At 44.0% G+C, this 14,068-nt stretch overlaps 1 protein-coding gene across 1 annotated transcript in view; it reads left to right on the top strand.

Annotated features, from left to right (window-relative positions):
* Positions 1-1,726: 1,726 nt before the first annotated feature.
* LOC126443274 (uncharacterized) overlaps positions 1,727-14,068 on the top strand; it is a 32,931-nt gene continuing 20,589 nt past the window's right edge. The window contains exon 1 of the mRNA XM_050090891.1: positions 1,727-1,960. Coding sequence (XP_049946848.1) covers positions 1,727-1,960 — 234 coding nt within the window. The remainder of the gene's footprint in view (positions 1,961-14,068) is intronic.

Raw genomic sequence — 14,068 nt, 5'->3', positions numbered from 1 at the left:
ACAAACATCGTGTACACACATCATTTTCCATCTGTAGCAATGTCTTTTTTGTACTGAAAATAGGCTCGCATAAGAACGAAATGCCAAAAATCTGGCACGGGCATAAACATAATGCAGTATTTTTCTTAAAGACGTTGTGCCTGCCATTAACTGTAACATTATTTGTTTTCACGACTGCATTTTCGATCCTATGCCCTTTGTACAGGTATACAGCAATAACCTAAAAGTGAAGTGCAGATGGCATGTATAGAACGCCACTATCCTCCCACACATGAGGCAGTTATATTACAAAAAATGCTAAAAACAGCACATCACTTGCATCGGGCCACTGGAGGTGTCAAAATTTACAAATCTTCTGACGTGTGTATATCTCACTGTTGTCTCTGTATGCTGAGTCTCCTAACTCCGAGTGTACATCAACTTTACATGAGCGTAAGGATCATAGCAATGGCATAAGGTAAATTTATTGTTACTGATGTTAACATCACTAACATGAATCCCCTCTAACCACTGTTCATGTTGTTCATATGACAACTGAGGCGGTTGGTGGGGAACATATTCACAAGTCGTTTCTTCTTTGCCCTTAGCAGTGATTGTACATGCCACAGTAAACGTTTTATACCAGAGTATCTTAATATCGTGTTTACATTTGTTAACAAAATTTGGCATTCTGTTTACGATACAAGCATTTGGTGTAAAGAAATAAGATAAGACATTTCTTTATTGTGATAGTGCGTAATAGCACATATGGTATCCATCGTCAAAGGCTTACAGTAGCTTGGCTGCTCATAAAAACATGGCAGTAATAATCATATATATATATATATATATATATATATATATATATATATATATATATATACATGTGTATTCTTTGTACCATATTAACATCACAAAGGCATAAATCGCCTTCACAACAAATTTCGTACATGAATTGATCCACTGGGCAAATAAAAAGAAAAAGGAATACAAAAATGACGTAAAGACATGTGATGAGATACTTCTCACAAATTACAGAACATTATGTGTATCACCATGTAATTGCAAAATGTACTGTTAATATGTAAGGTACTGTACCAGTACAAATGTAGCCATACATTTCCATGGCCCTTAGAACGTTTAGGCCGAGAATGGCTTTTTCAGCTACACCTTATTCATTTTTTTACTGAATTATTCAAATATATTTCTTATGTTAAAATAAATACACCCTAATTATAAAAACGTGTATGAGTGGACATAATTCTTTCTCATTTCCATACATATCATACAACTCACAGGAAACGTCGTAAAGACTACTCATATTATAAAACCAGCATAGACACGATCCTGTGCAAATCGTTACGTCCTATGCTTGTCAGTAAGTCAAAGTCAAATAGCTAAACTATACATTCTCATTTATGTTGCTTTCTATTATTAGCACGTAAAACTGACTGGAATTTATCTCGAGGTCTCTTATTTGTTAAATCTATCTTATTGTTGGGCATGCCGTGTGGGTGATTTTTGAAATACTTGTATATTTCCACTTCTTCAGATATTTTGATACTTCTACCCTTAGGTTAATTTTTATTACCGGATCTGCGTTAGGTGATGGTACTCCTCTCTCTTTGCTTGATGTGCTCTTTAAATTTGTCGCTGGAATATGAGCTTTGTAACGTCCGGTCAAGGTGTCCATGCTGTAACTCATACGATTACTGACATTGTATATTGATCTAGTTTCAAAAGGTAAATGTTACCTGCATACGCTTTGTGGGGGCAGTTAGTGAAAGCTGTGCTTCTACAGAAGTCTGATCCACTGGCTTGTTCACCAGTCCGTCGTCTCCCGTCTTGTGCAGGACTGCAGGCCCAGGCGGCTGTTTTCCGGGGACGACTCTCCAGCTACTGGCGGGACTTGGCGCAGCTGCTCTCACTCGGTGCGACGCACGCCTCGCAGATGTTGGTTCCCCTCGCATTCGAACGAATGGTAAGTGGAGTCTTTCCCTCCTCTAATAAACTGTATTATACGTACAGGGGGTGAAAAAATGACACACACCACCTGGTCAGTTCTTGGAGAGTGTTTCCCAGTTTACCTTCTTCACACTGTAGCTATCTTTGGCTCTACAGTTCTAATACTAACCTTCTGGAAAAATTCTGAACCAACCTCTACTTCTGTGAGCCTTTTGGGGCCATGATGCAGCGAGGCTAAGCTCGGAATGGTTAGAGATGGAAGAAAATCGTCTGTATCTTTCTTTTCTCGTATTTGCTAGCTAATTCTCTTACAGATTCAGATAACTTTGCATCCAATCCTGCTTTACAAGCTGAAGCATGTTAGCTTCATATTTAGTGGAGAGTGGTCTAGAGTCTCAGTGTGGCATTTAAAGTCTCCATCAGCATCAACCTGCAGTTGAGGTCCACCAGGTAGCGCGTGTTGCGCCAGCGAGTGGCTTTGTTAAAGGCACTGTGCTGCTACAGTCACAAGCGGAACATTTTATGAATATGTCAAGGCCAATGAAAATCTGTGCCAGACTAACCTGAAACCGGATGCTGCTTTCTGAGAGCATCCATCTCAGTCGTTAGCCTTTCTGCACGTGTCTCGTGGCCTAACTCGAACCATTATCGAGTCTGAATTCTCTGTCTGTGATTTATGAACACCACCACCAGTGATTTTCCCACTACCGAGGATAAAAGCTATGTGAACACATACACTGGACTCGCATTTCGTGAGGACGACGGTTCAATCCCGTGTCCGGCCATTCTGATTTAGGGCACGGCCGACTTCCTTCCCCATCTTTCCCTAATCCGATGAGGCCGATGACCTCGCTGTCTGGTCTCCTTCCCCAAACAACCCAACCTTAACACATAGAATGGCCACTGCACATTATGACTGTTTGGATTCTGAAAGTAGTATACATGGAAAGCAAAAGGACGCAGTATGATCTGTGTCTTTGTGTAACTTTTGGTGGCGTATGTAGCAACGTGCCAGTCCCTAAAGTATCGTGTGAGCCCCAACTTCGATCGTTTGAGAAGAGAATTAGGCGATACCTGTTTTAGTGAACTGAAAAGGTTCTGAGTAGATTAAATCTTTTTCCTATAAATATTACGGATGTTTGCTGGATGGTAATTTCAAAGATTGATAGTTGCGGGTTCCGCATTTAAGGATGGTTTCTGCCGACATCGTGTCATGTCCTGTCATTGCATCTTGTTTTCGTTACCATCATCTATGCATTTCACTGCAGGAAAGGCAATTTACCTGATACGTATCCATTATTTTGTAGAGTTAGTACCTCACAGCTTGCGAGAATGTTTAAAGGACGACTTCTTTATTACATTTGCGGTGCAGATACGCTTCGTTGATCATACACTGCACCTGCTTAGGAAAAGTGTAATTGCGAAAAGTTATTCCGTGAAACCAATGTTGTACAGATAGTTTCGATTTAAAGACACACTTTGCTTTCTGAATGAAACTTGGGTCTTCAGACAGCTGCAGCAGTCTCGAGGTATTCGTATTCGAGATAATTCCTCTCGTGGTTCTTCACTACAGCCCTGCAGAGTAGTTCGGCAAAGCGTGCTGTGGCCCAGGTAAGGACGCAGCTCACGATTTTGACCCTGTGCCCCTGGTAACTGGGCTCTCACATAATACTGTGCACAAATATGTATGTATGTATGTTCAGAATAGTTCAAATGGCTCTGGGCACTATGGGACTTAACTTCTGAGGTCATCAGTCCCCTAGAACTTAGAACTACTTAAACCTAACTAACCTAAGGACATCACACACATCCATGCCAGAGGCAGGATTCGAACCTGCGACCGTAGCAGTCACGCGGTTCCAGACTGAAGCGTTTAGAACCGCTCGGCCACACCGGCCGGCATAGATTAGGTCTAGATGGCAGAAAGCGCAGTGGCGCCATGGCAAGGACGACGGATTCAACGTATTGGAAGGTGCCGATTCAAAAGTGTGCACCACCTTCCAATTCACTGCTCCTGCACAACGATGGAAATTCTGAATTTTATTTTTCGTTTTCTGTACTGCTTATCGACGTACGCGTAAGAGTCGACTGCAGCCACGTGTCACCACTACAGTGATTTTGGGTTTGTCCGTACGCCGGGCCCCCTACTGTGTGGACTCGGCCCGTGTCGCTCGCTGGCCTCCCTCGCCCTGTGTTGCTGTGACGCCCACAGCCGGGCTGTCGGAAGCGCGAAGCGGCTCAGACCGCAAACGGGATGTTAGCTGCCCGCTGACCGCTAACCGCACGCTGTCACTGCGAGGACGTGACGCACGTCCCACACACACACACACACGTAAACGCGTGCAGTATTCCCGGCGCACATCCGCAAAGCTCTACTTACGCAAATACGAATTGGAGGCGATAAATCGCGATCCTGTCTAGAACCGGTCGGCCATGTATGTATGTATGTATGTATGTAAATTTAAAAAATATTGTATTCGAAAAGGATTTATTTTTCTCTGGCTCCTGCCATCAATATAAAACTGATAAAGGAGATATTTCATTCAAAAAATATGAAAAAGAAGAACCACTGTATTGTGAAAACAACTGAAAGCTTTTTAATTTCCATTTTTTCTCGTATTTGTTATATACGTAACAGTTTTGTTATTTCGTAATTGATTCATTACAATATACACATTCTTTTGTGAATAAGGTAATTTTTTAATTTCCAATGTCTATTAAACACTTATTAGTAACTCATAGAGAGAGAGAGAGAGAGAGAGAGAGAGAGAGAGAGAGAGAAGTTTTCAGTGTGTACATACAGGGTGTTTCAAAAATGACCGGTACATTTGAAACGGCAATAAAAACTAAACGAGCAGCGATAGAAATACACCGTTTGTTGCAATATGCTTGGGACAACAGTACATTTTCAGGCGGACAAACTTTCGAAATTACAGTGGTTACAATTTTCAACAACAGATGGCGCTGCAAGTGATGTGAAAGATATAGAAGACAACGCAGTCTGTGGGTGCGCCATTCTGTACGTCGTCTTTCTGCTGTAAGCGTGTGCTGTTCACAACGTGCAAGTGTGCTGTAGACAACATGGTTTATTCCTTAGAACAGAGGATTTTTCTGGTGTTGGAATTCCACCGCCTAGAACACAGTGTTGTTGCAACAAAACGAAGTTTGCAACGGAGGTTTAATGTAACCAAAGGACCGAAAAGCGATACAATAAAGGATCTGTTTGAAAAATTTCAACGGACTGGGAACCTGACGGATGAACGTGCTGGAAAGGTAGGGCGACCGCGTACGGCAACCACAGAGGGCAACGCGCAGCTAGTGCAGCAGGTGATCCGACAGCAGCCTCGGGTTTCCGTTCGCCGTGTTGCAGCTGCGGTTCAAATGACGCCAACGTCCACGTATCGTCTCATGCGCCAGAGTTTACACCTCTATCCGTACAAAATTCAAACGCGGCAACCCCTCAGCGCCGCTACCATTGCTGCACGAGAGACATTCGCTAACGATATAGTGCACAGGATTGATGACGGCGATATGCATGTGGGCAGCATTTGGTTTACTGATGAAGCTTATTTTTACCTGGACGGCTTCGTCAATAAACAGAACTGGCGCATATGGGGAACCGAAAAGCCCCATGTTGCAGTCCCATCGTCCCTGCATCCTCAAAAAGTACTGGTCTGGGCCGCCATTTCTTCCAAAGGAATCATTTGCCCATTTTTCAGATCTGAAACGAGTACTGCATCACGCTGCCTGGACATTCTTCGTGAATTTGTCGCGGTACAAACTGCCTTAGACGACACTGCGAACACCTTCTGGTTTATGCAAGATGGTGCCCAGCCACATCGCACGGCCGACGTCTTTAATTTCCTGAATGAATATTTCGATGATCGTGTGATTGCTTTGGGCTATCCGAAACATACAGGAGGCGGCGTGGATTGGCCTCCCTATTCGCCAGACATGAACCCCTGTGACTTCTTTCTGTGGGGACACTTGAAAGACCAGGTGTACCGCCAGAATCCAGAAACAATTGAACAGCTGAAGCAGTACATCTCATCTGCATGTGAAGCCATTCCGCCAGACACGTTGTCAAAGGTTTCGGGTAATTTCATTCAGAGACTACGCCATATTATTGCTACGCATGGTGGATATGTGGAAAATATCATACTATGGAGTTTCCCAGACCGCAGCGCCATCTGTTGTTGAAAATTGTAACTACTGTAATTTCGAAAGTTTGTCTGCCTGAAAATGTACTGTTGTCCCAAGCATATTGCAACAAACGGTGTATTTCTATCGCTGCTCGTTTAGTTTTTATTGCCGTTTCAAATATACCGGTCATTTTTTAAACACCCTGTACTTAGAACAGCAATGGCAGCTCAAAAACAATACATACACACACACACACACACACACACACACACACACACACACACACACACACACACACATGGACGCACGCAGTGTGCAATGAAACATTCATAATCTCAAACATACACTCAGAACTGTGACAAACAGCTCATCAAAGTAGTCCACACACACCCAGTCAAATGGAACACCTTTTTACCTTTTTACTAACAAATAAACCCACCCAGACACATCAGTAAATAGTCTGGGTGCAGCAGATTTCCACACCTATGCCCCCCGATGAACCACTTGTGATCGTGATAGGACACCCCTGCTTCCAGCTGGAATTGCAGTATATTCCTCAGTACATAACCTCAATCGAAAGGTCTCCGGATAAGCATTTGTGGCGCAGCGCCAGTGCCCTAGAGGAGGCACCTGTTGAAGTCCCTGAACGTGAAAGTCTTTCAGGCTGTGCAAATCACCGTGTCTGTCATGCAGACTTGTGGGATAGTCCAGCTCTACCTCTAGGACATATCCCTCAACAGCATCAGCGGCCACATATTTGATCTCTTTCCTCAGTCTGGTGATTTCCGCTTTGGACATCCATGAGAGCCCTTGGAAAGGGAGACTTTGTTGCATGGTTTGCTTTGAGAGACAGTTTACATCCAGGTAAAGGATGAAACTGAAATCGTCAGACAACCTGTACTCCCCCTCGATTATTTGCAAGTTATTTGCCTTGGCATACCTGCGCACACATTGGCAAAGTCACTTGTGGACCGCATGTTCCAGGAAGACATGCATCTCAACGTTGGTCAAGAATTTGCTGCTGGCTTGTGTCTTTCTTAACATGGCATCCCACGAAATCTCAGCCATATGCTACAGAACTTCTCGAAGATGTTGCCGGTCAGATGTTCATTCGTGTTCATCATTTTACATGTTCTGATAAATCAAAGATGCCGAAGTCCTGCTGTTCATTCACCAATTGCCCGTTCTTTCTATTCATTATGGAAATGCCTCTTAGTTTACTAGAGAATCCAGATATTCGTATGGAAAGACCCCTTCTCCGTCACAAGTTGAAACTCTTGAAACTCTACATCATCGAGATAAGTGGCTCCCTTCGCTAAGAATATCTCCAGGACGCGTTGGTTCAGCAAATTTCTAAAGAGACGTGAGCATGAACCGTTGTGAATCCAGGAAGCGGCATGTATTTGTGAACGGTGTCAGCAATGACACTGATCTCATCATCCTACTACCCAGACTCGTCAAAGTGCTGAACTAGAAAGTGGGCATCATGCTCACCTAAATTGTGGAAAAGATGGCTGTGTGCTGTGGCAGTTGGTACTTAAGGTTACACGGGTTGTCGGCTGCACTCTGGTACTTCCCCGTTACGTGGCCACAGTGTCTACAGGGAGCTTCCTCACCTCTGTCCAGACAAAGTCCCCAGGTATAACGATCAGCTGCCTGCTTGTACAGTGCATCGTTCTCCTTCACGATGGTCATGAGGATGTTTTCACTATAAATGTTATAAACATCCCGTACAAGACTTTCAAGCTCAGTGAGCAGCCATCTCGCACTATCCACTTGACGTAAGACTTCAATTTTAGTGCACAGAACTTGATGGCTAGCCACATATCGTATGCATCATTTTGTGACAGTGATATGGGAGGCAGAGGCACCACGTTCACACTGTACCACAGGAGCTAGGACAGAAGTGTTGGTGAGAGGCATTCTTAAACTTCTAGAACCATTTATCCTTGATAAGCATTTCCACACCTATTGTTTCCTGGCTCTAGCAGTCAATCAAGTGTCTTTCAAGATACATGCTCTTGGTAAACGAGACATCCACAGCAAAAATGTCTTGCACCTTTTCTGTTTTCATTTCAGAGGAACGTAGGTGGGACATGCATTTGATCCAAACGTTGTGTTGCTTATCGTCTTTAGAGATTAGCAGCACGTCTACACTTTTTGGATGTTTCTCGGTTAATATAGACAAGAAGAGGGGACCACCTAATTTACGCTCGACTTCTTTGTCGATGTACCACACAGCGTGTTAATGTTTGTCTTCTTCTTATGGCTTTCCTACATTCGGGTCATAAACGAGAAATTAGAACGTCAGTGGACATCTGGTGTTTGTTGTGTATCTGTATGCCCTGTATTTTTAGGGTAATTTCTATCGCTAGCGAGCAGAAACCATGGAAATCAATTTAAATTCCTCTCATCATGATTCTGGGCATTAGGACATGCTTTTTTTTAGCAATGTATACTTTTGAACGGAGATGTAACTGGACCCCACAATAAGTTGATCAAAATCTTATGAACATAAATCAAGGCAGAGCATACAGCTGAGTGTCTTACAGGACTCCCTTTCCTGCACCTCAGAAAAGTGACTCAGTATGACCGCTCTGGTATCGACTCACCCCATGATGTCACGACAGCTTTCCCCCTAACTTGGACAATGCTCTTCGCCTCAACGACACGTCGAACTCCTAATAACTCTGCACACAAAAAGGAGAAAGAGACGCAGTTGATAAGTATCTAAGGAAGGAGAAATAAAAATCCGTATTCGTATAATAATAATAATAAATTCTGAGTACTTACAAGTAAAACTGTTGTTGTGTTCATTACTGGAATACACTTCCAGCAACTCATCATCAGTGGGCATGTTTGTCATTAAGGGCATATCCAGCATGGGATCTAGAGGAGGTGTATGACGTCGGCAGGGGAATGTGTCTGAAAGAATACGGACAAACCCAAACGAAAACACAGGTGCAAAAGAACTAGTAGCTGGTGGTCGTGTCTAAACACCTATATTCGCATTGAGAACATCTACAAACAAGAGCATCTCAAAAATAACGACAAAAAATTTAATGCTGTAGAATAAGCGATATCTGCCTCTGAACAATCGAAGTCGTTCCCCAGAGATCATCATCATCGTCATCATCATTATCAGCTGCTGGGTTCAGATCCCACAGCGAGTAACGCCTGCTCACACCTAGAAAAGAAGAAGTAGAACCCATAAGAATAACTTACACTACTAGCCATTAAAATTGCTACACCAAGAAGAAATGCAGATGATAGACGGGTATTCATTGGACAAATATATTATTCTAGAACTGACAGTGATTACATTTTCATGGAATTTCGGTGCATAGATCCTGAGAAATGAGTACCCAGAACAACCACCTCTGGCCGTAATAACGGCCTTGATACGTCTGGGCATTGTGTCAAACAGAGCTTTGATGGCGTGTACAGGTACAGCTGCCCATGCAGCTTCAACACGATACCACAATTCATCAACAGTAGTGACTGGCGTATTGTGACGAGCCAGTTGCTCGGCCACCGTTGACCAGACGTTTTTAATTGGTGAGAGATCTGGAGAATGTGCTGGCCAGGGCGGCAGTCGAACATTTTCTGTATCCAGAAAGCCCCGTACAGGACCTGCAACATGCGGTCAGGAATTGTCCTGCTGAAATGTGGGATTTCGCAGGGATCGAATGAAGGTAGAGCCACGGGTCGTAAGACATCTGCAATGTAACGTCCACTCTTCAAAGTGCCGTCATTGCGAACAAGAGGTGACCGAGACGTGTAACCAATAGCACCCCATACCATCACGCCGGGTTATACGCCAGTATGGCGATGACGAATACACGCTTCCAATGTGCGTTCACCGCGATGTCGCCAAACATGGATGCGACCATCATGATGCTCTAAACAGAACCTGGATTCATCCGAAAAAATGACGTTTTGCCATTCGTGCACCCAGGTTCGTCGTTGACTACACCATAGCAGGTGCTCCTGTCTGTGATGCAGCGTCAAGGGTAACCGCAGCCACAGTCTCCAATCTGATAGTCCACGCTGCTGCAAGCGTCGTCGAACTGTTCGTGCAGATGATTGTTGTCTTGCAAACGTCACCATCTGGACATGGCTGCACGATCCATTACAGCCATGCGGATAAGATGCCTGTCATCTCGACTGCTAGTGATACGAGGCCGTTGGATCCAGCACGGCGTTCCGTATTACCCTCCTGAACCCACCGTTTCAATAGTCTGCTAACAGTCATTGGATCTCGACCAAAGCGAGCAGCAATGTCGCGATACGATAAACCGCAATCGCGATACGCTACAATCTGACCTTTATCAAAGTCGGAGATGTGATGGTACGCATTTCTCCTCCTTACACGAGGCATCACAACAACGTTTCACCAGGCAACGCCGGTCAACTGCTGTTTGTGTATGAGAAATCGGTTGGAAACTTTCCTAATGTCAGCACGTTGTAGGTGTCGCCACCGGCGCCAACATTGTGTGAATGCTCTGAAAAGCTAATCATTTGCATATCACAGCATCTTCTTCCTGTGGGTTACCTTTCGCGTCTGTAGCACGCCATCTTCGTGGTGTAGCTATTTTAATGGCCAGTAGTATATAAACAAAAACACTATAGAAAATATGTATACTTGCTTTCATCCTCAGCCAAGGTGACCACGATGAGTGACATCACAGCGTCGTCGGTAAACAGTGACAACAGTGCGGCGTCGTCATTGTTGTCCAACGTGCGTGGCCATGACTGCAGTCACCATCGTCGTCACGGATACCGCACGAGCGCTTGACTCCGATATCAGGGCTGGCTGGCAGTCGGAGAGAGAGCAAGACTCGGGTCGCCCTCCGCAGGGCTGTTTACAAACCCCTTCGGCCACGCAGCGTGCGCTGATCAGCAATTCAAGTCGCAATCCATCACGCTTCTCCTCTCCCCACTAACATTACTTACACTTAGCGCATTGCGACAGTGCCCAGCGTGTTGGTACAGATTTGAACATGCCCCTCACAACTTGCTACTACTCTCACTACTTACCAAGCGGGGACGCAAGGCAGCACAAACGGGTTTATTTCTCGTAAGAAGAAGAACTTCCACATATTAAACGAGTGGGATAGTGCTGTGACAGAAACGCACGAAATGGAATATGCTGGCTGCAAGTAGCTGCTGATCGGTTACGTTTTGAGTGACACATTGCAGAAACTTGGGAAGTCATCTCGACAGTTCTCCAAAAAGAGTGTAGATGTCACCTGGTAAATAAACGTAGCTGACAAAAGAACTGTAAAAAATGAGCTCGGGAGTATCTAAATAAGTACAAAAATTTTATTAAGAAAATAATATTTGCAAATATCTGCAACACAAGTAAATCCGTTTTTCTCTCCATCACCGTACACTTGCCTAAGGTGTCTGACTGACATACAGTTGAATGATTCCAAATTCAGGATGGCAGTGTTCTTGAAAATATCCCACATTCTTGCCACCACCTCACGACCTTTGACGTGCAGGACGCTCTCTCTGTGATCACAGTTTCGGAGTGATATCAGCATATCCTCACAGGTCATTCCTGTATCGTGGCGGCTACTGCGATAGTGGGATCGAGTCAATCACGCTACTGTCTTCCAAGACATGCAACACTTCGTTGTTCTGAGCAGCTCGGCGGAAGTGACAACTGTGTAGAAACTTGTCGAAACACAGACTGAGTCGACGCGTGTGACAACAGCCGCACCTTCAATCATCTTTAAACATGAAGCGGCCGCACTCGTCGTGGAGGCCTCGCCCGTGAGCAACAATGTTGTACCAGGAGGCGGGCAGCTTGGACCCTGGCAAGCAGGTCTTCAGCTGTATCTACAGGTGTTTCGTACACCTACATCTAGGCATCACCTCAGAGAATGAAGTCGAGCGTTGTAAGATCCAGCGATCGCAATGGCCATCAGAGAGAACCCCCGTTTCCAGACCAACAATGAGCGTGAGTATTCTTGAGTGTGCTTGCAAACATTAACATCAAAGTCGAATGATCTTGGATATTGCCCTAAAATACCTTGACAGAGAATCTTTGCTGTTGGCCTCCGATATGGGTGGCGTGGGTGTTGTCCTCATTCTAGATCTGCCTGTTTGGCTTTTGAAAACAACATCGCGGATGAATGAGGCCTCATCCGCAAACAATACGAACTGTATGAAGTTGGAAAGTACAGCTCTGTGAACGATACTGGATTGACACAAGCAGACCTAGGGCTCAAAATCCGTTTGTTGCAGTGCTTGCACATTTCATCTTTGATTACTCATTGTGCACTGTACACAGCAACACACCTCGCCATGAACACGACACAAGCTATCTGATGCAATGGACAGCTGACAGCAGGGTCAGTGGTGTGCTTGCGGCACAGGTTAATGCGCCACTGCGGTGCTTGAGTGCTACGAGCCGAGTTGTGTACAGTAGCTCCGTTTAGTGGTCAGGTGTCCACACTGTTTATCAGCTGCTATTGTTCGAGTGCACAACGGACACCCGAGATCTTTGCCAGAGTGTGAAGAGCTGCAGGCATCATTGCAATACATGCATTCATTCAGACTGACAGTCGTTGCTTTGAAGAATTGCTGTGAGCTTCATTGTTGTTAGGTGGTGTATGCTGTGTATGTCCTTAACACAATAAATATACACTTTCGAGTATTGGTTCCCTATCTCAATATAATCTATTGCTGTGTATGTCCTTAACACAATAAATATGCACTTTCGAGTATTGGTTCCCTACCTCAATATAATCTATTGTGTAACTACTGTCACCTGTTTCAGTGTGACCCAAAAGGATTGGGGACCCCACGTACAGAGAACAAGAGCAGTTCTGTCCCACTTCTCTCAGACTCTCCCGACGGCACCCATGTCTGTGGTGAGCACTCACCTTCCACAACAACATACTGGGTGATGCTAGGGTAGATAGAAGAAAGGAAAACAGAATGGGCAAGTGCGAGAGGGACTCACGCACTAAGGGTTCTGTACAAACTCCCCGTCCTGGGAATCGAGATTCCCAATGATTTTTGCCTGTTATCGAGACTCTGTAACTTTACTGGCAAGATACTGCTCCCAGCAATACCAAGATCGGTCCAGAAATTCTTCGTTATTTCCTCAGCCCAGCCCAAACAAACAAGAACAAGCAAGCAGAGGACTTTAGTTTACATATGTAGGGAGAGAAGATTTAATAACATATTTCCGTTTACGTACTAAATCATGAATACAACATACATTTTATGTTTGGATGCAGTAATGTTCGTATGTTATACTTTCAACAGGTCATGAATACAATGTATGTCCAAATCGAAAACGACATTTTTATGTGATATAATTACAAGTTAACAAGTTTCAGATTTTTTGCTTTACTTGTACCGGAAAACTTAGTTGTTGCCAAATCTCACGATTCCAAGTCAATGGAGAGCACCCTATAGGTTTCGATGACTGAGTTTTCGATTATCAAAACACGAGACATAAACGGCCGTATCTGTTGACTGGAGTCAGTTATAAGCTTACAGATTTTACGCCGCCAAGGGTCCGTATACCTTTGTATGTGACATAATTTGAACATGATACCCACAACGTATCCAGAGAAAAAGATTCCTAACAGATGGACAGACAAATAGACAGACTGATAAAAAATAATACGAAAAGTATTTTCTAGAGTTATATAGTTACCAATTATGGATTTTAAGATTTTTTTCATTTATTTGCACTGTGAAATCTGGCTTCTTTCAAAATGTCATGATTCTAAATCAACAGGGAGCACCGTATTGATTTTATGAGTGATGTTTCGAGTATCAAAATATATAATTTAAATGGCCGTATCTTTATTGCATTGACTTAGAAGCTTACGATTTTTACAACGCCAAAGTAACATAGACCTTAACATGTGACACAAATGTGAATTTCGTACCCGAAAATGGTCCAGAAAAAATGATCTTAACACTCGGACAGTCAATACATTCCTTCAAATCT

The sequence above is a fragment of the Schistocerca serialis genome, unplaced genomic scaffold (genome assembly GCF_023864345.2).
Source record: "Schistocerca serialis cubense isolate TAMUIC-IGC-003099 unplaced genomic scaffold, iqSchSeri2.2 HiC_scaffold_1428, whole genome shotgun sequence".
In the NCBI taxonomy this organism is placed as follows: Eukaryota; Metazoa; Arthropoda; class Insecta; order Orthoptera; family Acrididae; genus Schistocerca; species Schistocerca serialis.
Note: the sequence above shows the minus strand (reverse complement) of the source record. Positions and strands in the feature narration are given on the sequence as shown.